The following is a 21,724-nucleotide window of genomic DNA, read 5'->3' as shown; positions in this document are numbered from 1 at the left end:
TAGTAATATATTCAGAGCAATATGTTATGTATAAAAACAAACTGAAGCACTCCGTCCACAGATGACTTCAAAGCATCATTAAATAATAAAGAGCTTTCACATTTTTTTAAAAAAGCTCCTATTACTGCACAAGTAGAAAGCACACCAGTATGACAAATATACCATTTTGATGGTACTCTCCTCCTTCATATTAAATAGGTTTCTTTAAATAAGCCCTTTAGCTTATTTGGTTTTCTTTGTGAGACAGCTGCTTTTAAAGAAAATGCCCCTTCCTTTTTACAAAGGCAGAACTTTCTTTATCAGTGACTGAGGAGGGAAATAAATTCACTTTCTGAGCTAAGGTTCTTGAATGGTCCCAGGGTTCCTTCGGAGCCAGGAAAAGCAATATATTGAATTTGTGCAGGTTGTCTAAATGCACAGATATTCATAGGGCTGGTTTCTTTCCAGTTGGAAGGCAATTGACAAAGGAAGATAGTCTTAACCTTAACCTTTCCTTTATAAACTTCAGTGGACTAGGTAGTTTGCATAATGATTTTTTTCTGGCTTAGTGAATGAGGAAATGAGGCTGTGGATTTACTTTTTTTTTCCTTTTTTTTTTTTTTTTCTTTTTTCTTACTGTTTTAAATTAAATGCAATATGTTATTAAGCACCCAGAAGAAAATTTTTGTACCTCCATTCTTGCCTGCAGCTTCCATGGTGCTGTGCACAGCTGTTAGTCATCGGTTGTGAAATTAATTGAAAGATCCAAATTGCAAGTATTTCTTTTTAGAGAGAGAGAGATCTGAGCCTATAATGACTTTCTTGGAAGCTTGAAGTTATGTGCTGTGCAGAGCACCCTTGACTGTTTTAGGCTGAAATTACAGATTAATACAGTGTGACAGCCAGGTGCTGCATAAGACCGGGGGCTTCTTGGCACTTCTGTCAGTGTTGTATCTAGTCTGTGTAGTGCAGCTGTGAACCACCATACTTAACTAACAGTTCGCCTGGTCTTGTGAGTAGGGCTACTCTGCTTTTGTTAGTGGCTCTCTCATCACCAAGGGGAGCTGCACTGACAGAACACAACTCCCTCAGAGATACCCCTGTGGCTTGCCTATAGCATTAACAACAGGTTTGTAGTGAAAGTGATTTTCATTGAAGGTTTGGACTTCAGCTAGAAAATGCAGAAATGGGTCTTGGTTAGCAGCTTCAGAAATCCATGTTTTAAAACTGTGGAGAGATAGCAAATGCTTTGGTTGAACTTAACGAATGAAATTAAGTAACTCAGAACAAGTTTTGCATTACTGGAGTGAAGCAAAGAGTATGCATTTCCCTGTGGAAATAGCCTCCTGTTCCTAGTGGCTTTGTTGGGGGGATAGGGGGGATGATAGTGCTAAAATGTCCTTCTATCAGAAAAAAAATATTTGGTAGCTTTGGTGTCTTTGTTTTTTGAATGCTTGCAAAGCCTCTTCATAGTAAAATATAAGTCACAGGTTGTCCTTCCTATGTATTAGTCAAAGATGTAGCTCCTTTTTCAGTCTGATACAATAGGTCAGTGATAGGGTTCTCCAAGTCCAAATATCACGGATTAAAGCCAGTAAGTGTCTCTTCTGCAGTGCGAGGTCCCACTCCTTCCTTTATGTTCTCTTTGTTCACATTTAAACTCAGTTCAGTTGCCTCATTTATTGTAGAGCAAAGTGGTACTTCAGTGGTAGTATTTATCTGCCTACAAGTAGAACTTCAGATTTTGTCACACATGTCTCCAGTGGATCGAAGTAATACGTTTAATTCTTCCTGTGTACTGTGATTTAACAGTGATGAGATTTAAGACTGACATTGAAAATGGCTGTTATTAAGATGAGTGGAGATTCATGATTCGGTGCTGTCTTGAGCCAGACTGCTTGGATCTCAGAAGCCTTGCATTCTGCATGGCATTCTGGCTAGTGGGTAACATGCCTAGCTCACAGTCAGCACTAACCTGTACATTAAAGGGAGACAAGGGCAGCATAGAAGTAGAGCAAACTAATGGCGTATCTAGCTACATTTCATAAACTCTTCTTCAACACTCTTTGCTACTCTGTCAGGCTCAGAAATGGTTGGGTAGGTGAGGGTCCTGCCCTCCTGGCTGGTGGCCTTTGCCATGGAGCTGGGGGCGGCAGCAGGGGCTGTGTCCCGGTTCGTGCCAGGCCGAGCACGGGGCTGTGGCTGGCAGTTGGCACAAGCTTAGTCCTTCGCGCAGCCACGAGTGAGGAGGAAGTGTGAGGCCAACTGAGTCAGTGCTGCTTCCTGCAGCACCTGTTTTTCTCAGCTCTGTACTGGGTCTGGCTGGGATGTTAACTTTCCCTGCAGCAGCCCATACAGTGCTGCGCTCTGCACTTGTAGCTAGAACAGCAGTGCTATCACACCGGTGTTGTGTCTGCTGCTGAGAAGTGCTGGCACAGCATCAGGACTCTCTCTGACCCTCCTATCACAGAATCACAGAATTTTCTAGGTTGGAAGAGACCTCAAGATCATCAAGTCCAACCTCTGACCTAACACTAACAGTCCCCACTACACCATATCCCTAAGCTCTACATCTAAACGTCTTTTAAAGACCTCCAGGGATGGTGACTCCACCACTTCCCTGGGCAGCCCGTTCCAGTGTCTAACAACCCTTTCGGTAAAGAAGTTCTTCCTAACATCCAACCTAAAACTCCTCTGGCACAACTTAAGTCCATTCCCCCTCGTCCTGTCACCAGGCACGTGGGAGAACAGACCAACCCCCAGCTCGCTACAGCCTCCCTTGAGGTACCTGTAGAGAGCGATAAGGTCACCCCTGAGCCTCCTTTTCTCCAGGCTGAACAAGCCCAGCTCCCTCAGCCGCTCCTCGTAAGACTTGTTCTCCAGACCCCTCACCAGCTTCGTAGCCCTTCTCTGGACTCGCTCGAGCACCTCCATGTCCTTCTTGTAGCAAGGGGCCCAAAACTGAACGCAGTACTCGAGGTGCGGCCTCACCAGAGCCGAGTACAGGGGGTGGGCAAAAAAGTGAGAAAAACATCACCAGGGCAGCTGATCTAAACCAACCAAAGGGATATTCCATACCATATGATGTCACACTCAGCAATAAAAGGTGGAAAAAGGAAGAAGAGGGGAGGGGTGGGCTCTCATTGCGAAAACATCTGTCCTCCTCCCAAACACCGGCTACGTGCATTGAGGCCCTGCTTCAAGGACGTGGTCAAGCATCGCTCATTTGTGGGAAGTAGTAATTTCTTTTCCTTTGCACTTCCACATAGCCTGTACTTGTTTTGTTTAGTTATTCCTTTTCCCCCCTCCCTCTTCCCCTTTCCCTTTTTTCCCTTTAGTTGAATTGTTTAATTAATAATAATATTTCCTTAATAATATATATATATATTTCCCCTTTTTAATTAAATCATCCTTATCTCAACCCGTGAGTTGTTCTTTCCTTTACTTCTTCCCCTCCTCATCTGAGGAGGGGGAGTGAGAGAGAGGTTGTGGTGTTCAACTGCCTAGCACGGTAAAACCACCACAAGCTCCTGCCAAGAGATTATTAACCTAGGCTCATCCAACTGCAACGTGAACTCTGAATCACTGCTTTGAGGGGAATGTGTCTTCACATATTTTTCTGGATTAAGAAACACATTCCAATTGTAATTTCTGTTAAAGGGTAGTTCATGTCAGCTCTGCCAAAATGCATGATAGGCTTACCTGCCCTTACAGTGGTTCGGTTTAATTTTCTAGCATAAGTCCCTTAAAGAAACTAGAGCATTTCAGCTGCAGGTATACACTTCGATACTATAAAATCTGGCACCTGCAAAACTCAGGTTTCTCACAGCATGGTTAAAAATATTGGGGCTAGGATCGAAATGCGCTGTTACAAAAGGCTCTGTCAGAGTTTGCTGAGATACTCTCTGCAGTACTGCTGGGTACACGTTTGGTAGCTGGTTTGTATCTGCACATCATGCTCCGACCCCATAGGTGCAGGTGAGATGGAATTTTAAGTGCGTGACCATTTCTTGGGAAGTTTAGCTGTAGTGTAATTATTAAGTAATCGTATATAAACCACATTCAGACTTTGGGTTCATGTTAGATTTTAATTATAGGCTACAGTCCTCCAATTCTGATGCTTTGGAGTCATAATTCATGCCTATTTAAATTGTTAGCTTCTGTATGCTTTAGTAAATATGAAAGAAAAGATGCAAAGATTTTCCTGAATTGTTGATGGTCCTTGAAAAGGAAGTTGGCAGATCTTACCCTTGCGAACTTCTGTACATTTTATTTTCATAATACAGAATTTAAAGGAACAAAACAATTAAGAAAATTGATTAACTGTGCTGAAATACATCTTTAGAAACTCAAAATAGCGTTGAAAGTCCTGTGAAAAATACTGTTTTCATTTAATGAAAATGTTTGGATCTTAATTCTCAGACTGTAAAATCTGAACATTTCCAGCCATGAGCAAGTCTTGCAGTTGTTTTGCCTTATTCAAGTAAGACCTTTGGCTGACTTCTCATTGTAAAGATGGGTGTCTTATTGCAACATATTTTAAGCTTGGCAGGAAACAGTATTGCACTACATTCTCTCTGCACCAAACTTCTGTTTTATTGGATACAAACTCTCCCTCAAATGGTATGGGGGGAAACTTGTGTTCCTTAGCTGAGAGGTATATTTCTTACTCTTTGCATTGTGCTAATTGTCATTTTGGGCCTATTTTAGAACCAATGTAAAATGAAGAAGGTATGTTACAGGTTTTTTGTTCTGATTTATGTTCTTCCTCTTTTCAGTCACTGAAACACAAAGCTGAAATATGTCACGTTAGATGCTTACTTTTTGGAATAGTCCTGTGTGGTGATTTTTTTTTTTTTTTGGTCACTACTTCAAAGCAACTTAAAAATAGAATATTCTGCTCAACTTGCATGTTCATACTTGTAAAATTTCTTCTTAGCTAGGGCTTTATTCTTTCCTCTTCGTGTTCTTGAATACCACAGCATTCCTAGCAATCATGTTTAAGGTCTTTTGGTAAATGGTGGGATTCATAGGCTGCAGTAAAGTGGAACGTTGAGGATCCTATGGGAAATGATGACTTGTCTTTGCCTGTCAGATCTTGTAGCTGCCTGCATTTCAGTCTTGGTTGCCCAGTATCTGAGGTTCTGGGAAAGTTCCTCTCAGTTAAGCTTATGCCAGGAACGTTGTCGTGCCCGTGCTTGAAAGGCAGATAGTGAAGGAAATGACTTAGGAATTCTGGTGGGGTACAAGGATGCAGATGTGTCTGTGCTCTGCTGATGGGAAATCTTATTTAAGAGTACGAATGAAAGGTGCATGTAAAATTCAGCAATAGCTTTTGCAAAATGCTATTAAATTTTTATGTAGTTTCAGAGAGTAGTGAACCTTGAAACTGAGAAGTTTCACAGTCTTAACAAAAAAAAGGAAACAAAAACCACTTTAAATCATTAAATTAAAATCTGCTAGTGTAAAACAAATGTCCTGCTTGTTATGGACAGTGCTGTAGGTCTTAGCTTTAACAATATAGTTTGTATGTTTGCTGTATTAGTTGTGGTCACTTATTATTGCTCCTTCAAAGAGTAACTGAATTTTTTTTAAAAAATGCACAGAAATAAACTCCTGGCTGGTAAACTTATGGCTGGTGTGTCTTGATGTAATAACTAGTTAAAGGCTGATCTCCTTTGAAAAGGGTAAGTTGAAAAGGGAGGAAAAAAGCTAACTCAATACTAAAAGCCTGTGCTCTGAGAAATGTTTTCCAAACCAGGTTTTATTGAAAAAGATGACCCCTAACTTTTGATTTCATCGTTTGAGTAGAGCACTTAATTTAACAATAAGAGCCAAAATTAAATATTTAGTTGTATTTGAGTAACCTGTTCTGGAAGGGATTTTTGTGATTGCAGCTTTGCAGGTAGTCTCATCTGATCAAGCATCTCTTTGTAGATCATGGAGCAATAACCAGCTAATTCTTGCTGTTGTCGTAATGTTGCAGACCATTGTTTGTTTGCAAATGTCAATATGAGTACAGCAACGAAAGAAAATAGATGTGAATAATAACCTTCGCAATTTACACTCTATGTGCATGTTCTGGATGCCTTTAAAATTTAAATGTATAATGTTTCTGAAATTTTGAAATGCCGAACATTTTTCTTCTGTTTTCAGCACCTCTTCTCGTGTTGCTAAAGGAACAGACTGTACAAAAATGAGCCTTCATGGGGCAAGTGCTGGACATGAGAGATCAAGGGACAGACGCAGGTCAAGTGACAGATCTCGTGATTCATCCCATGAAAGAACAGAATCTCAGCTCACTCCATGCATCAGGAATGTTACTTCACCAACAAGACAGTACCATTCTGGTGTGTTCTATAACATTAATTAAAATTTTGTTTTTTAAAAAAATACAATAAAAACCATTATTTTTGTTGATGCCACAACATTCATATTTCTTAGATGTGCCATGGGCTGGCAGTACCCTTTTTTGCTAGAACATCATGTAGGAATACATAAAAGTTACAACTGTATTTAATTTGAATCACAGGAATGATCAGATCTAGTTTTCCTAAGAAGAGAATAGACTAAATTTCTGGTTTATTTGGTAGGGTTTGACTATATAGAAATAGAGATATATTTTTTTTTTTTTAGTTAAGTGACAAAACCTGATCTGTTTCTTTAAGCTAGAGCACTAAACAAAAACTGCAATGCATAGCTCTAATATTATGTTGATTTGCTTTTTCAATACTAGAATGCAAAAGTTTTCTTGTCAAGAGTTTGGGGAGACAAGGTCTCCCTTGATGTGAACTTTGTGAGGTTCAGCAATGCCAACTGCAAGATCCTACCAGCTGGGCTGGGGCAATCCCTGATATCAGTACAGTATGGGTAATGAATTGGTTGAGAGCAGCCCTCCAGAGAAGTTCTTGGGAATACAGGTGGTAAAAAATTGGATGTGAGCCGGCAGCGTGCACTTGCAGCTCAGAAAACTGATTGTATCCGGGTCTGCCTAAAGATAAGCGTGGCTAGCAGGCCAAGGGGTTTCTCCCCTTCTACTCTGCCCTTGTGAAGCCCCACCTGGAGTTGTGCATTCAGCTCTGGGGCTGCAAGCACAAGAAACATGTGGAGCTGTTAAGAGTGGGTCCAGGGGGCCCAGCTGAGAGAACTGGAATGGTCTAGCCTGGAGAAGAGAAGGCTCCAAGGAGACCTTACTTGCAGCATTTTAATACATAAAGGGGGGTTAAAAGAAATAGAGGTGGAGACTCTTTACTAAGGCCCATAGTGACAGGACAAGATGGTAATGACTTAAAGTATATATATAAAATGAGGATGGTGAGGCAGTAAAATAAATTGCCCAGAGAAGTTTCAGATAGCTCATTGTTAGAAGAGTTTATGGTCAGGTTTGATGGGACTTTGGGCAACCTGATCAAGTGAAAGATGTCCCTGTCTTTGGCAGGAGGGCTGGACTTTAAAATGATCTTCAAAGGTCCCTTCCAACTCAAACCATTCTGTGATCACCAAGTAGTAGAAAATGTATGTTCTCATATCTAGACAGTAGCTATTTTTGAGGGCTTCTTTAACTAGAATAGCTTTAACTGAGTTTTTATCAGTTTGGCATGCTATGTCCCTGGAAAGATACAAGCTGCACGCAGCTTATGTGAAGTTATAATTTTTGGTTTTTGTTTTTCTCCCTCCACCTTTTCCCCTCTTAAGATCGAGAAAAAGATCACAGTTCATCTCGACCAAGCAGCCCTCGTCCTCAAAAGACTTCGCCTAATGGTTCCAACGTTAGCATGGGGAACAGCAGTAGAAACAGTAGCCAGTCAAGTTCAGACGGGAGCTGCAAGGCTGGTGGAGAAATGGTGTTTGTGTATGAAAATGGAAAAGAAGGAGCTCGGAATGTAAGAACATCTGAACGGGTAACACTCATAGTGGACAACACCAGATTTGTTGTGGATCCTTCTATTTTCACTGCACAGCCTAATACAATGTTGGGCAGGTTTGTATCTTTTTTTTTTTTTTCCTCTCCTTCATCTCTAACTGTAGGGGAGAGTCATTTTGTAGGTGTGTTTTTTAAATGTACTAAAACTATTTAAATAGCAGTTGAACTCGTTGCTCCAGCTGATCTGACATACGTAACACTTGCTATAATAAATTTCTTTAAGCGAAGTCTTTAAGTGAAAAAAAGAGATGAAAGTTCTCTGCTTGGCAGAGATGTCAGTGGATGTCTATTACCTAGAGACATCATAAGTAAATTAACATTTCATATGAGAATGGTATTCATTTCCTTCTTTCTGGGCATCACTTCTCTATCGAGTCTGCCTCATGCTATCTGTTTTTAAATCTAGTTGTTTCTTAAAACAAAGTCACGAACATAAAATTTTTTTCAAAAGCAGCAAGGAGGAAAACTTGAAGGTGTTTTTTTCTTAATGGACTTATCTGCACAGCATTGCAGCTCAACAGATTTATCTTCTGAAATGCTTTTTGGAAACGGGAATGTCAAATGGGTATTGTCAGTATAACACGTCAGAGTCTCAGCAAAGAGAACTAATGTTTATTAACATTAATGTCAGTAGTTGAATGAAAGTTCACGTATTTGTGTCTAATACTTCCTATATAATCTATAATGAGCTACTTATTTAACATGTTTATGTGGGAGAAGATTCTATACTTTACTTGTTTGGATACTGATGGTTTTTACACTATCCACATATAGAGAACAATGCTTACAAACTTGCAGCAAGAAAGACTTGTTTTGCCTGTGTTGCTTTGGATTTGGCTTTTTCATTTTTAAAAAAAAAAAAAAAGCAAGGGTTTTGGGCATTTCTCAGTCCAAAGGGATATAATCATATTTTAATTATGTATATATGAATCTATTTGTCAAAGCACAGGTAGTACATACAATGAATCAACTTGATGCTTTGTTTAAATGACCCCTATGTGGGATAAATGGTACCTTGTTCCCCATTTTGTGGAAAGTTGAGGGAAGAGTTACAGAGAAACAAAAAAAACTGTTTTGTATAAACAGTAAACAGAAATAAATCGAAGCAATCATTAAATAATTTATGTAAGGCTTTTGCATATTTACGTGTGTGTGTATATGTATGTGTGTATATATATATATGTATACATAAAAACAATACAGACTAACAAACTGGTATTGTATCAGCATGTGTTGAAACAGTCTCTCTTTTTATGTCCAGCTTTGAAGTGGTGCTGGCTAACGCAGTAGATTTTTTTTTGTGCATGTGTTGCTGTATTATTCTCCCCTGGAGACTGATTCAAGGAATGAGCTTATTTTATCTTCTGCTAATTCAAAAGTAGGTTAATAAAAATGTGGAAATAGTGGTCTAAAATGCAAGTTATTTATAAACCCACTCTTCACCACTGTCGGTTCACAGGACACTGAGCAGGAACTGCTTAACTAGAGTGCACTAGGAGGTAAAAGTAACTAAAATAAGAACATATTCTTTGCCTCAAGCCTGTATCCTGTTAGACTACCATTTTCCTAAATGTTTCTTGGCTTGAAAAGTGGTCAGAAAATGTGTGTCAAATCATTAAGTGAAAAAAGTGAATTTGTTCTATGTGTACATCTTCTATCAGAATGTTATTTTTAATTTTGGAATTAACTAAATATCTTAAATTAAACGGTAGCGAGTTGCATGCGCTTGAACACTTTGTTCTGTTTCTTAAACTACTTCAGGTGATTTTGAATAGAATTCCACAACAAAGTCTGGTCTACTGCAACACCCACCACAAATGGACAAAAAGGCTTTTTTGGGGTTCCTCCCACAGCCTCTGAACTGTCAAGAAATGGCTTGCTCTGACTACTCTTTTGATCAAATGATACTGGCAAGTTAATGTTGAAGAAAGCTAGTCCTTCCAGAGTTCCACTGAGCTTTCTATTTTCTAATAGTCTTGCTAATTATAAGCCAAACTGTATGTACATAAATAGCCTGGTTTTATTCCTTGCTTTTTCAGTGTAGTTTCTGATGTTTTACTTCACAGATTCACAAAAAAAAAAAAAAAAAAAAAAAAAAACACATAGCAAGGACATAGTAACATAACTAACTACTTATTTTTGAGCAGGATGTTTGGATCAGGCAGAGAACATAACTTCACACGCCCTAATGAAAAAGGAGAGTATGAAGTTGCTGAAGGAATTGGGTCTACCGTGTTTCGTGCTATTCTGGTGAGTTTTTATGGAGTAAAATAAGGCAGGTACTAAAAGTATTGTTAGGACAAGCACTGTAAGTATTATGAAGTTCTTGATTTAGCCTTATTTATGTATCTGGACTTGTTGGATGGAACAAATACTGTTTTTCTGTATTGTTCTTAAGAGGGGAAAGTTGTTTGACGTGAAAACACTCTTAGGTTTTCTAGATACATCCATATGATAGCCAGGGTGAATACACAGAACCAAGTAAAAAACCATACAGACTGCCAGAAATCTATTTACCTTCTATGCATCTAGTTCACCTAGTTCAGATATATTCTCTTCATCCCTTTTTCTGCTAAAATTAGTAAAAATACAGTACTTAAAGTTAACTTACTGCAGGCCACAGGAGAAAAGCAAACTTAAGTCTCAGAAGAAAATCTGCCCTTTCGTATTTCACGTCTACATATAGAAGTAGAGATGCTATACTGCTTTGTCAGTGGAAGTGGAATAGCAAAAGCTGAGTGAAGTGTGTATATAAAAAGCATCATACATGCACCAAAATGATTTATATTAATAGTTTTTGCTTAAACAATTGTTTTAACCAGAGCTTACTGCTCTGAAAGCAGCTATCTGAGTAACTTGATGAATCTGAGGACGATAATATTCATTAAATTGTACATTTCTTTTTAGGGGGTTTTATTGTGGAGAAGTAATTTGATTTTTGAGGCTGAAATGTATTTGTCAGTAGATGTTTAAGTGATTTGTGCTTGTTTGTTTGCTGCATTACTTCAGGATTACTACAAGACTGGAGTGATACGCTGTCCTGATGGGATTTCTATTCCTGAATTGAGAGAAGCATGTGACTATCTCTGTATCTCTTTTGAGTATAGTACCATTAAATGCAGAGATCTCAGTAAGTATGGAACTTACATTGTATAGACTAATATAAGCAAATACATGGAGGGATTAATTCCAAATTGTATCCTTTAGTGAAGTAAGGAACATGTCTGATACTACACGAGCAAGATACATCCTATTATCTCTCTTATATAATAGGGCTCTAAAGATGATGGATGTGCTGCTTGTGAAGAATAATGGTTTAGATATTGAAAAATCTGATATTTGGATATTTTTCTGCTATGGTGGGCAGTGTGGAAGTTTAACAAATTTAAACTTTTTTGATTAATTTGAAGTACAAATACAGTAATGTTAAGTAGTATCTTTTTGTAGAAGAGAGAGGGGTAGGTTATTCAGCTCCTTGCTTATGAGAATTAAGCTGCATTGCTAGCAATAGTACAGCTTTGCTGGTGATGTAAGGCTCATCTGAGCATGTAGTGACTGTCCAACTTGTTTCTTCCTGAACAAAGTCAAAGCTTTGGCTATGTTTAAAATGAACTGGCCTGTCTTTGGTTCCTGGGATCTTGTATTATTTGTGCAGTGCCCAGTGATACATGCAACCTCATAGTGTGTTGGCTGCTGAGTCACATTCAGTGTACCTTGTCCTTAGCAGAAGGATTTCACAGGCGATACTAGGAAGATTTTGAGAGGCTTTAGTTTTAAGCTAATTCTTATGAAAAGTGGGTTACATGTGCTCCTTCACAACTGGCTGAAATAGTGTTTCCTTTTAGGAAGCCCAAGAGGAGTCTTGCATATAATTACCAAATGTTTAGTGGTACTAAAAACGTTAAGGAGATGTACTTGAAGTCATGCCACTGTCTACCCAACAGAATGTTAATATCTGCAGGACAATTCTATCAGTTTGAACTTCTGGTAAAAATATGAAAAAGTTCTGATCTTACACAAACTAATAAACTAGCCATGTCTTTACAGATGCTTGCAGTAAATAATACAAATTAAACAGAACTGCTGTGTTTTTTGCTCCTGCCTTCATTTCTTTACCAAACTTTAAAATGTATCTGCTTTTTAAAATTTTGTTCCAGGTGCTCTCATGCATGAATTGTCAAATGATGGTGCTCGCAAACAATTTGAATTTTATCTAGAGGAAATGATTCTCCCATTAATGGTAGCCAGTGCCCAAAGTGGTGAGAGGGAGTGCCACATTGTTGTGCTTACAGATGATGATGTTGTTGACTGGGATGAAGAGTATCCTCCACAAATGGGAGAGGAGTATTCGCAAAGTAAGCTTATTTTCATTGTTTCCACCAAGCCACCTCTATGGTAGAGGTAGTAGTCAATGTGCTCATTTAACTTATTTGTACATAAGCACTGTTAGCAAAGTCTTTACAAAATCCTTAATGCTTCACAAAAGCTTTCTTTGGTAGTTCTGTTTACTATTTTCCTTTGTTCAAGTATACGTTGCATGTAATGTTCAAGTCTAATTAAAAAGAGGAGATAACTTTTAATACCAGTCAATGAGTGGGGGAGGAAATACTTTTTCAGAAAGTGCTCAGAAAGATGGATAGGAGTTACGTTTATTGTGTGAGAGCAACTGGGGTGTGTGTGTCAGTATTTTGAAGTGTAAGAATTTCATCTATAGATGAGTTAAAACACTGTGAACAGTGGTCTCCCCTGGATGTATGCCTGGAAATCTTTTCAATGTGAAAACTCAAAATTCATAGTTTTGAGGGGAATTAAGTACCCCTTGTACTCCAATAGCATAAGATGTTTCTAGAAGTCTCTAAGCTGTATGGCTTTTTTTTTTTTTTTTAATATATATATATATATATATATATATATATATAAGGCTAACATTTTTGGAGGATGCTAACCTACAGCCCTACCTAAAATGTGCAGCCCACCTAAAATGTCTGCAGGAATTCCATCTTGAGGAGGAGAGCGGGGGGGAAGAAGTCCTTTTCTGTGGAGGGGCCTGGGAGGATATAGAGTATGTAATGTGGTTGGTGAATTTTATTATGTTCCTAAATCCAGCAAAAAACTAAGTGTTTGAAACAGAATAAATTCATAGGGGAAAAAAAAAAAAAAAAACCAATACATTTCACAGTGCCTTTGGCTACTTTTCTCTGATTTCTGTTTTGGATATTTTAAGGAGATTTTAAGTCTCTCTCCCTCATTCTGAAATAGAATTACGTGAGCAGGACAATGAAATCTTGTTGTTTGTAGGATTAGAAATATAAACTTTTAATACAATTATTCCTAATTAAAATATATTTTTAGTTATTTACAGCACAAAGTTGTATCGATTCTTCAAATACATTGAAAATAGAGATGTAGCCAAATCTGTTTTGAAGGAAAGAGGACTGAAGAAGATCCGACTGGGCATTGAAGGTAAGAAAAGTATTACTTACAAAGGAACTCTTTGGGAAACAGGTCTGTTGTACTTGCCTTCTATTTTTAATCTGTACAGTTAAAGAAACAGTGATTCATCTTTCATATTGAGGCTAGATGATAAAATGGCTGGGGGAGTGGTAACCAACAAACAACTGGTCCAGCTGGAAAACCTGATTACAGGCTCAGGACTGGTCTGCAATATTTATATAGCTGCTAGACTGCTTACAAAGTAACTTAGGTGGTTTCTCCTGTCTTACAGCTGCATTTAATGCCTTTTCTGTTTATTTTTCATGCAGAATCTTCTCTGTTCTTACTGTACTTTGAGTAATGGTGCATTTTTACAGCTTTGTTCTGTTTTTGGCCTGGTGCTTTTTTCAGGGCTTGAAATTAAAAAATTAAGTTGTAGGTAGATGTTTTCAGGAAATACAGATCTACCAAATGGATCACTAAGATGCAAGGAAATATTCATCTGAAATAAAAAGTCCTGTAAATTAAGGATGCTGGTCTGTAAAGTCTCAGCTTTGGCCTTGCAAAAAACAACTACAGTTAGTTAGTTGTCTTAGTTTTTTACCATGAATGTAACGACCAGGTTGTTCTGTATTTCATTTTCTTTCTGATTGTTGGCCCAAATATTTAAAAATCCAGTCTTTGTAATTTGCAGGATTTTTAGCATTCATTTACCAAGTTGTCATGGTTACATGTGTAACTTACCAAGCAAAAGCAAATGCTTTAACAGCTTGCAATCTTTAAAAAGAAGTTCAACTGAACAAAGTGCGAGCCTTCCGACTGACATGCCATTAAACTAAACAAGAACTGTTTTTGTCTGTAACACTGGCTAACACCATATTATTTCTGCTGGCATTTTTTGTTTTAGAAAAAGAGCAACTATTTAACTAAATTGTAATGCTACTACCCCACAGTAATATGCAACTTCCTAGTAATGAAGATCATTGCTTAGGGCAGAGGGGAGCGATGACTTGAACATAGCATAACCAGAATTGATAACTGGTTTAAAACTATATATCTTCTGAACTGGGGGAAGCTGGGCAGAATGTGAGATGAAAGAAAGTGCTAAGATGCTGTTTGGGAACGTAAACCACAGATCAGAGCAACACTGCTCTCTATTTCTGAGGTCTTGTTTCTTGCTTTCCAGGTTAGTGTATTAAAAACAGCCTGACACTTTTGGTCCAAGGAAAAAGCAACTGACTTTGCCTGTAAAATTTAGAGTCATTTGATAACATCCACATTATCAATAGCATTAGTCTCTTTTGTTACAATTTGTGGTATTTTAGCCTCTGTCTCTATGTAGTCCCTGCTTAGATAACTTCAAGTACAACACAATTGGATGTTTCCATTCAGGATGCTGATAGTAACAACTGCTAATTTTCATTATGCTTCCACGTGTTGCTTTTTTGTGTGTGGAAGAAAACCTTGAACTAGACAGCACAGTAAATGTTAACTTATGCTGTACTCTGTATCTTAGGTTACCCTACATACAAAGAGAAAGTGAAAAAGCGACCAGGCGGAAGGCCAGAGGTGATTTACAACTATGTCCAAAGGCCATTTATTCGGATGTCATGGGAGAAGGAGGAAGGAAAGAGTCGGCATGTTGACTTTCAGTGTGTGAAAAGCAAATCTATAACAAATTTAGCAGCAGCGGCAGCAGATATACCCCAGGACCAGCTTGTGGTAATGCATCCTACCCCCCAGGTAGATGAGTTGGATATTCTACCTATTCATCCTCCACCTAGTAACAGTGAGATGGATACTGAGGGACAAAACCCACTCCTCTGATCTAGACTGTTATGAAAACAAAAGCATGCTACTTTAAAGTGACTCTGTACTCAATTCGTACTACACTGTAATTCCACTTTTCTCCATTGAGTAACAGTGTTTAGGATATTGCAGTATGGACCTTTTGAAAGTCCAAGGGGAGTAGCTGATTGTTTTTGAGAGAGTACAGATTAAAACATCCTGGGATTACAGTTACATATGTTTATTTGTTTACCAGTGGGTTTGTGACATTGGTTATTTGTATGCTGGACTGTCCTCACTCTTAAGCCCATCAAAAACAATGGGGTGCTGGTGGCTAGTGTACTTCAGTATTGTTACACAGGGGTTAGCATGCAGAATTGGAATCGATAGTAGCACTTTACAAATGGTTAATAAATGGAATTTCAAGCCATTTTTATAAATGTATTGCACAATACTAACAAAGTGCTTCTATCAAAAGTATTAATTGTAAATAGTTTTGCTCTGAATAGATTGACCCTTTTAAAGTTATTGTCTATGGTTAAGCACAAAACTACTTACCATTGGGTTTTTGGATTGAGGACATGATTCAATTACCCATGTAACATCTTGTTAAAGTTCTTCAGTGAATTTTTTTACTTGTTTGCAGCGTGAGCCATGTTCAAAAGTTGTGAACAATGGATAGGGGCTTTATCTTAAATTTTGCCTTACCTTAATATGTTCACAAATATTTATTTACTACGTTTTTCGTAAGTGTCATAAAATAGGAAAATGCAAATGGTTCATTCTTCATTTATTGATGATTGTAAACAAGTTTTTCATGCAAATAAAATTTCCATTATTTTAATGGGTTTGAATTATTTGTGAATGAAATTAAGTATACAGATGAGCTTTAAAAGTTGTTGTTTTTTCCTCAGGGGGGTTGGAGATCACTTAATATTAACCACCTCAGTGAAAAACAGGTATTACCTAAACTTAAAGAGAAATCTGTTGCACTGTCAGACTGTCTTAACTCACCTTATTCTTTTAAGTTTTTCTCTTAGTTGAAAAAGTAATTGAGTAATAGCTTATCTATAAAATTTATCATAGTGACAGAATGCTATAAGTGCATGTAAGGCATTGTTTTTCTTTTCCTCCAAAGCTAAAGAATTTATAAATAGGCGATTGCTGCTAGCATGCATCTTCAGCAGGGTTTTATCAAATTTATTTATCAAAGTAAATGTTCCATCTTAGAACAAGGGAAACATTTATTTTAAAAATATTTAACTGTCTAGTACATTACACTTTAACAATATTTATAGTAAAGGATTCTTACAAGAAAGAATAAACAGCTTTATGGTACAATTAGTATAAGAAATATCCACATGGGGACTGTTTTGCAGTGTAAAAACACACCATACATCTGAAATGGTCATTTGCATATAAAAGCTACCACTGATGCCAGTGAGCTGCACAGTGATTTAAAAAAAATCAAACAACAAAATTCAAAATATACAGGTATTGCAAGCTATACACAGCTAACCAAATCAACACAGAACAGTGTAGCGGGTTATTCCACTTTGTCTGAAGTTACATGTGGTAGAATGAACTGCATTCTGATATGGCTTTTATGAAATTCATACATAAAAGCTTCTCAATCCAACAAGCTTCACAGACTGTAGAACTCCACCAATAAATGCACTTTGATATTTGGATGTTGAAGCAAGGTGCACCATTCACAAGGGCCATGGCAAATCACTGAAATCCACAGGGCCACCAAGACCTGCATCTGCTTCAAGAAGGCTCATGATTACTGCCATTGCTGCTTCATCATTGCTAGGGCTGCTTGATCCTTGATCATTGTCAATCATGTCAATGCCTATATGAGAGTTCTCCCCTGTAAACATAAATGCAGTAAGTTGTCAAAAGTTGTTTTGCTATGTGTACTTGCTATAGTCACTTGCCATATGACGTGAAGTACAATATCTGAACAGGCTCAACTATCTGGGGAGTATTAACATGTTTGATAACCATCTTACCAGAGTTTCAGGGATACAACTGACACTTGCATGTCAGAGCACAAAGGTTGGGTCATTTCTCAGATATGACCAGACCAGGACTGTGAGCCTCCCATCTCATCTCCAGTTATGTAAAAGTACTCACAAAAAACAGGTCAGGCATTCAGCTAATTCATACCAGTTCAGCAAGAGAAGAAAGGTATCCAATTGCCTCTTCAAAAATGGTAATACAAAGTAAGCTAGCAAAGCAAAGTGCCAGGATGCTCCTTGTAGCTACCCCCTTAAGGTGAACAAAGTGGTGAGTATGTACTGCAGCTGGTAAAAACAGGCTGTTTCTAATAGCCATCATCTCGTTACAGTTGTCTGTGTGTTTAGCTGATATTGAGGTGCGTTTGTGTATGACCTCACTTACCAAGAATAGAGGAGTTGTCAGAATATGGGTAACCAGAGCTGTCTTGAATTTGCCCAGATAGTAACCCGGCTGAAGAAATGTCTGGATTGCCACCATTCAGGATCTTGGAAGAGTAAATAGAAACAATAAAACAGCAAGTAATATTACATTAAAAGTCTTAACTGTTTTATATTAGGATTTTTAATATAGGAAGGATGGACTTCCTGAAAAAAAAAAAGCACCTAAAGGCTAATCAGACTAATTGTAAACTAGGAACTACCTTCCTCTGTATTGTGCACATCAAACTGTTATCAGATAATATATCTGTTCCTTTCTTGGGGGGTAAGTCAGCACTACATGCTAAACTTCTGAAAATAACGTCTGAAAAACTGCTAAAGTCCTGAAAGGATTTCTGGGCATCATCATTGTAAATAGTCCATCTACAAGAGTAGATCACAGCTAACTACAGAATGTTCTTGAATTTACAAATATAGTGCATGTAAAGTATTGCCAATTAAGATCCTCAATTTTAGGAGTACAATCCTTGTAGGTAGAGGGAGACTGCATGAGCTGAGTATTGCTCCTGGATTTTAAGTCTTAATTTTTTTTTGGTACAGAGCAGTACAGCACTACTGTGTACACCAGAGCTCACACCAGGCAGAAGCAGAAGTGGCTTCTCTGGGATTTTAAACAAGTAGCAAAGGAAGAGCTGAACCTGAAACGTAGTTTTGAACTGCTCAGATACACACACACTAGAAAGGGAGTATTTCTGAGCTCCCTTTTGAGGGCAGCATCAGCTGGAACTTGTGTTCTTTACAGTAAACTTAGTATTCTAAGGAGAAATATTGAGGGAATATACTATTAGAAATATCTATCTGTGCATATTTTCCTTTATTCCATTATGTTGTAGTAGCCTGTTATATATGTAGGTAGTGACTTATTCTTGGGCAGAAGGAGCATGAATGACTGTTCCTAGAACTACAACTCAGTTTGTTCCAACTTCAAGTTTTATTTTCAAGAACAAGGCCAGAAATGGAAATATTTAGTGTCAATTATATGCTCCAATCAAGCAATTCTTATGTATAGTCATCACAATTTCTGGGAAAAAAAGTTAAATCTGAGGCAGTATGTGAACACCCAGAATAAGGATTTGGATAAGTGCTCTTCCTGCCTTGAATATGACATCTATAAGTAGCAATTTACTAGATTACTTAAATGCAGCCAGTACAAGTGCTTGGAGGTTAAGTGCTAGTAATGGTATGTGAACGCTACTTAAGCAATCTTAGAAGAAGGCATGATACATAGAATTGATTTAAAAATGTCAGTGCACAGTGAAGTATCTAATTGTCATATTTTGTGCTACAGCAGTACAGTGTAACTTGTAATTCATTTGAGCATCATCAGTGCTCAAATGATAGCAATTCCAGTGTTCACCAGTATGTGGTGTGAAAGAGTGGAGAATCAAGAGACATGAAGAGAGCTGTTTCCCTACAGCTGTTTAAAAAAAAAAAAAATAAAAATGTAAAGAGCAGGTGGATTTCTAAAGCTGTCAGCACTTAAGAACTAGTGGTCTCTGCACTTCACAGACTACTGTTACAGGATTCCCCACCCCCCATTCTCCCCAAGAATACTTTGAACTGTTGTCAAACTTTTTCAGCCAAGCAGTTAAAAGTTCAACACCATGATTCTATATGCATGATCTCAATTTGTGTGTCACTACTGCTACAAGACTGTAAAGATTGTTCTTACCTTCTTGCTTCCTGGGGAGGATGTATCAGGTGGTGGTGTGCTGGTAACGTTCAGTGGACTTGAACCACAGCTAGACGGTGACGATCCTCTTATCCTATTTATGTGTAACACAGGGAATGAATCTACCAGGGGTTTTGAGACTTAGGTGCCAGAGACTCAGAGTTTCAAATGCCGATCTTAATATCAGGCATACAGTGTTTAAAAGCATGCACTTTATTTTTACAGTATCCTCGATTTTCAACATTATTCAAATCAGCAGCAGTAAACATTTATTTGCAGCTAGATAAAGTCTGTGGATAAGTGGCCCAGCTTGCTCAGTCTACAGACTTAAGCTCTTTCTCATGCTACCTTCCTTCTCCCTTACTTGTTCCTGTACAGCCTTCACAGAGATGGAACAAGGTCTTGGATACCGAGGAAGACCTCATTTTTTGCGTATTACACTTCAGTTTCTATCAGCTAAGAATGTGAGCTCAGTTCCACTCCCCTAGACTCATTAAATGGGCTACTGCTACAGAAGTATGCTGGACATGTGAAATAGTTAATATATGTATTTTTATTTATTAATAAATAATGTATTCATTATAGAACTGACGAATTCCCAGACTAAATGGAGGTGGGATAGTTACAATGAAAAGCAATTGGACATGGGAATTTTATCCTTGGCAGAGTTCCCCTGGGAAAGCTGAACAGAATGCAGCTTTGAAAATAGTTAACAGCTGCCAAAGAAGGACTAGAACTAACCTGGTGTCTTGAAATAAAATGAAAACTGCCTCGGATATTCTGAACAGGTAGCTATAGATGTCTACTTATACAATGCAATTGTATCATTATGTATTTAGTTTGAAGAAAAACCTCCTTATTTCCCTTTAAAGAATAAAGCTGATTTTCTTCTTATTTCATACCATTTTCTCTCACCTGTGAATCTCCATGATCTCTTCAGCAATCATCCTCCCTATTTTTCCTGCCCCAGCTCTTGTTCCACCTGGAATGCCAGGGACAGTAGGATGGGTCCTTTTTGGGCCACCTGAAACAAGTAGGTTTCGAAAATGAGATAAAAGCTTGTGCCTGTATTCTAAATAGCATTGGTATTTAGGCAAGAAGAGTTCCCACAGCTTGTCAGAACTACATAAGCTTTATTTACTTTTAATTCCAACAACTGTTGAGTATCCTTAAATATATGGAAAGCTCTGACTTTGAGCGAGCTATGCAAGTCTCTCTTAAACATCTAGGTACACCTATTCTGACTGATCCGAATCTGGCTGTTTCAAGCACCTGGTAGTACCTCTTGTCGAGACATAGTAAAGAATAGCTCATCACAGCTGCTTTATTCTGTAGCTGAATAGGCTCATCTGCAGCTGTGGTTATTTTTTTGCTTTATGTGAAGAACTTGCCACCACAGACAGTATGTAATAAATTTGAGTCACCTGATGAACATACATCAAGCCTCTGTAGGTAACTGCAAGTATCTAAGAAGGGGGGAAGAAGTGAGGTCTGAACAATTAAAAGTTCATTGTTTCTTTATGCTTGCACAACACTTAAGAAGTAGACAGGAAGGAGCCTGATCTATTCCAAGGCATAGTAAAGAAAAGATGCCATTCTGAAAGGGGAAGAAAGCCACGTAGTATTGTTTATGCCTAACAGATAATTGTCATCTTTTAGAAATTTATACTTAGCAGTAGCAACCTTCAGTGTCTTTTTAAAGCTCTGACCCATCAGGAGGCAAGAAGGTTCACCTAAAAGCTCATCAAATCCCTTAGCAGAACTAGAACCACTTGAAATTAAGCTTTACTCAATCAACTTTATTTTTGGGGGGACAAGAACTGTCAGTATAACAATATTGTATGTCTGGTTTCATCTCAAAGGCAATATTGTGGCAAGAATTAAGTTTAGAACAGTTTATTTTATATTTTTTCCATTCTCAAAAGGCCTGGACATTATATTACTGCCATAACTCCCAATTTGATTACTAGCCTTCATACCAACATAGCAGCCTCTCCCTACCACACTGCTAACTGCTCCATGCTTTGCTCCGTGCTTGCTCCGTGCTTCCTCCTCCACAGTTCACTTACTGAACCTCATTTTTCAGAAGAGAGATAACTGAAAAATCCAAGTCTGCTGAAGTTTTGCACTGTTTTGCTAAGCATTTGTATACAACTTACAAAGTAATTCCAGACATGCATAGTATCCTTGTTCTATGGCTGTAAGTGCATAGCTGATAAAAGTAGTATTTAGTAAGCAAGGTCTCTAAAATTAATGGTTCCCAGCTCTGGAAAGTATAAGTACTATCGTCATCTTTCCTCCCCAGTCCTTCATTCATGGTCTGTAATTGCATCCTCCTACTCTTCCTCAATTCAATCCTGCTTCAGTAACACTTTGTTATTAAATCAAACTCCATTCCACATTATATCACACACCACCTGTTATAAAAGATATTTTAGCAATTTTCAGCAATGGTAGCAATCCTAT

At 38.0% G+C, this 21,724-nt stretch overlaps 2 protein-coding genes across 13 annotated transcripts in view; one reads left to right on the top strand and one right to left on the bottom strand.

Annotated features, from left to right (window-relative positions):
* BTBD10 (BTB domain containing 10) overlaps positions 1-15,968 on the top strand; it is a 33,606-nt gene extending 17,638 nt beyond the window's left edge. For all 3 annotated transcript variants that reach the window (XM_035326891.1, XM_035326890.1, XM_035326889.1), the window contains 7 exons: positions 6,136-6,329; positions 7,675-7,960; positions 10,051-10,153; positions 10,913-11,033; positions 12,061-12,258; positions 13,256-13,366; positions 14,853-15,968. In XM_035326891.1, coding sequence (XP_035182782.1) covers positions 6,176-6,329; positions 7,675-7,960; positions 10,051-10,153; positions 10,913-11,033; positions 12,061-12,258; positions 13,256-13,366; positions 14,853-15,163 — 1,284 coding nt within the window. In that variant the 5' untranslated portion in view covers positions 6,136-6,175 and the 3' untranslated portion in view covers positions 15,164-15,968. The remainder of the gene's footprint in view (positions 1-6,135; positions 6,330-7,674; positions 7,961-10,050; positions 10,154-10,912; positions 11,034-12,060; positions 12,259-13,255; positions 13,367-14,852) is intronic.
* Positions 15,969-16,303: 335 nt separating this feature from the next.
* Positions 16,304-21,724, bottom strand: part of ARNTL (aryl hydrocarbon receptor nuclear translocator like) — a 51,832-nt gene continuing 46,411 nt past the window's right edge. For all 10 annotated transcript variants that reach the window (XM_035326884.1, XM_035326882.1, XM_035326879.1 and 7 more), the window contains 4 exons: positions 20,174-20,282; positions 19,259-19,352; positions 17,531-17,633; positions 16,304-16,997 (listed from right to left, as the gene is read on the bottom strand). In XM_035326884.1, the coding sequence (XP_035182775.1) occupies positions 16,837-16,997; positions 17,531-17,633; positions 19,259-19,352; positions 20,174-20,282 (467 nt within the window). In that variant the 3' untranslated portion in view covers positions 16,304-16,836. The remainder of the gene's footprint in view (positions 16,998-17,530; positions 17,634-19,258; positions 19,353-20,173; positions 20,283-21,724) is intronic.

The sequence above is a fragment of the Oxyura jamaicensis genome, chromosome 5 (genome assembly GCF_011077185.1).
Source record: "Oxyura jamaicensis isolate SHBP4307 breed ruddy duck chromosome 5, BPBGC_Ojam_1.0, whole genome shotgun sequence".
Lineage (NCBI taxonomy): Eukaryota > Metazoa > Chordata > Aves > Anseriformes > Anatidae > Oxyura > Oxyura jamaicensis.
The sequence above is the reverse complement of the archived record's forward strand: the minus strand, read 5'-3'. Positions and strand labels throughout refer to the sequence as shown.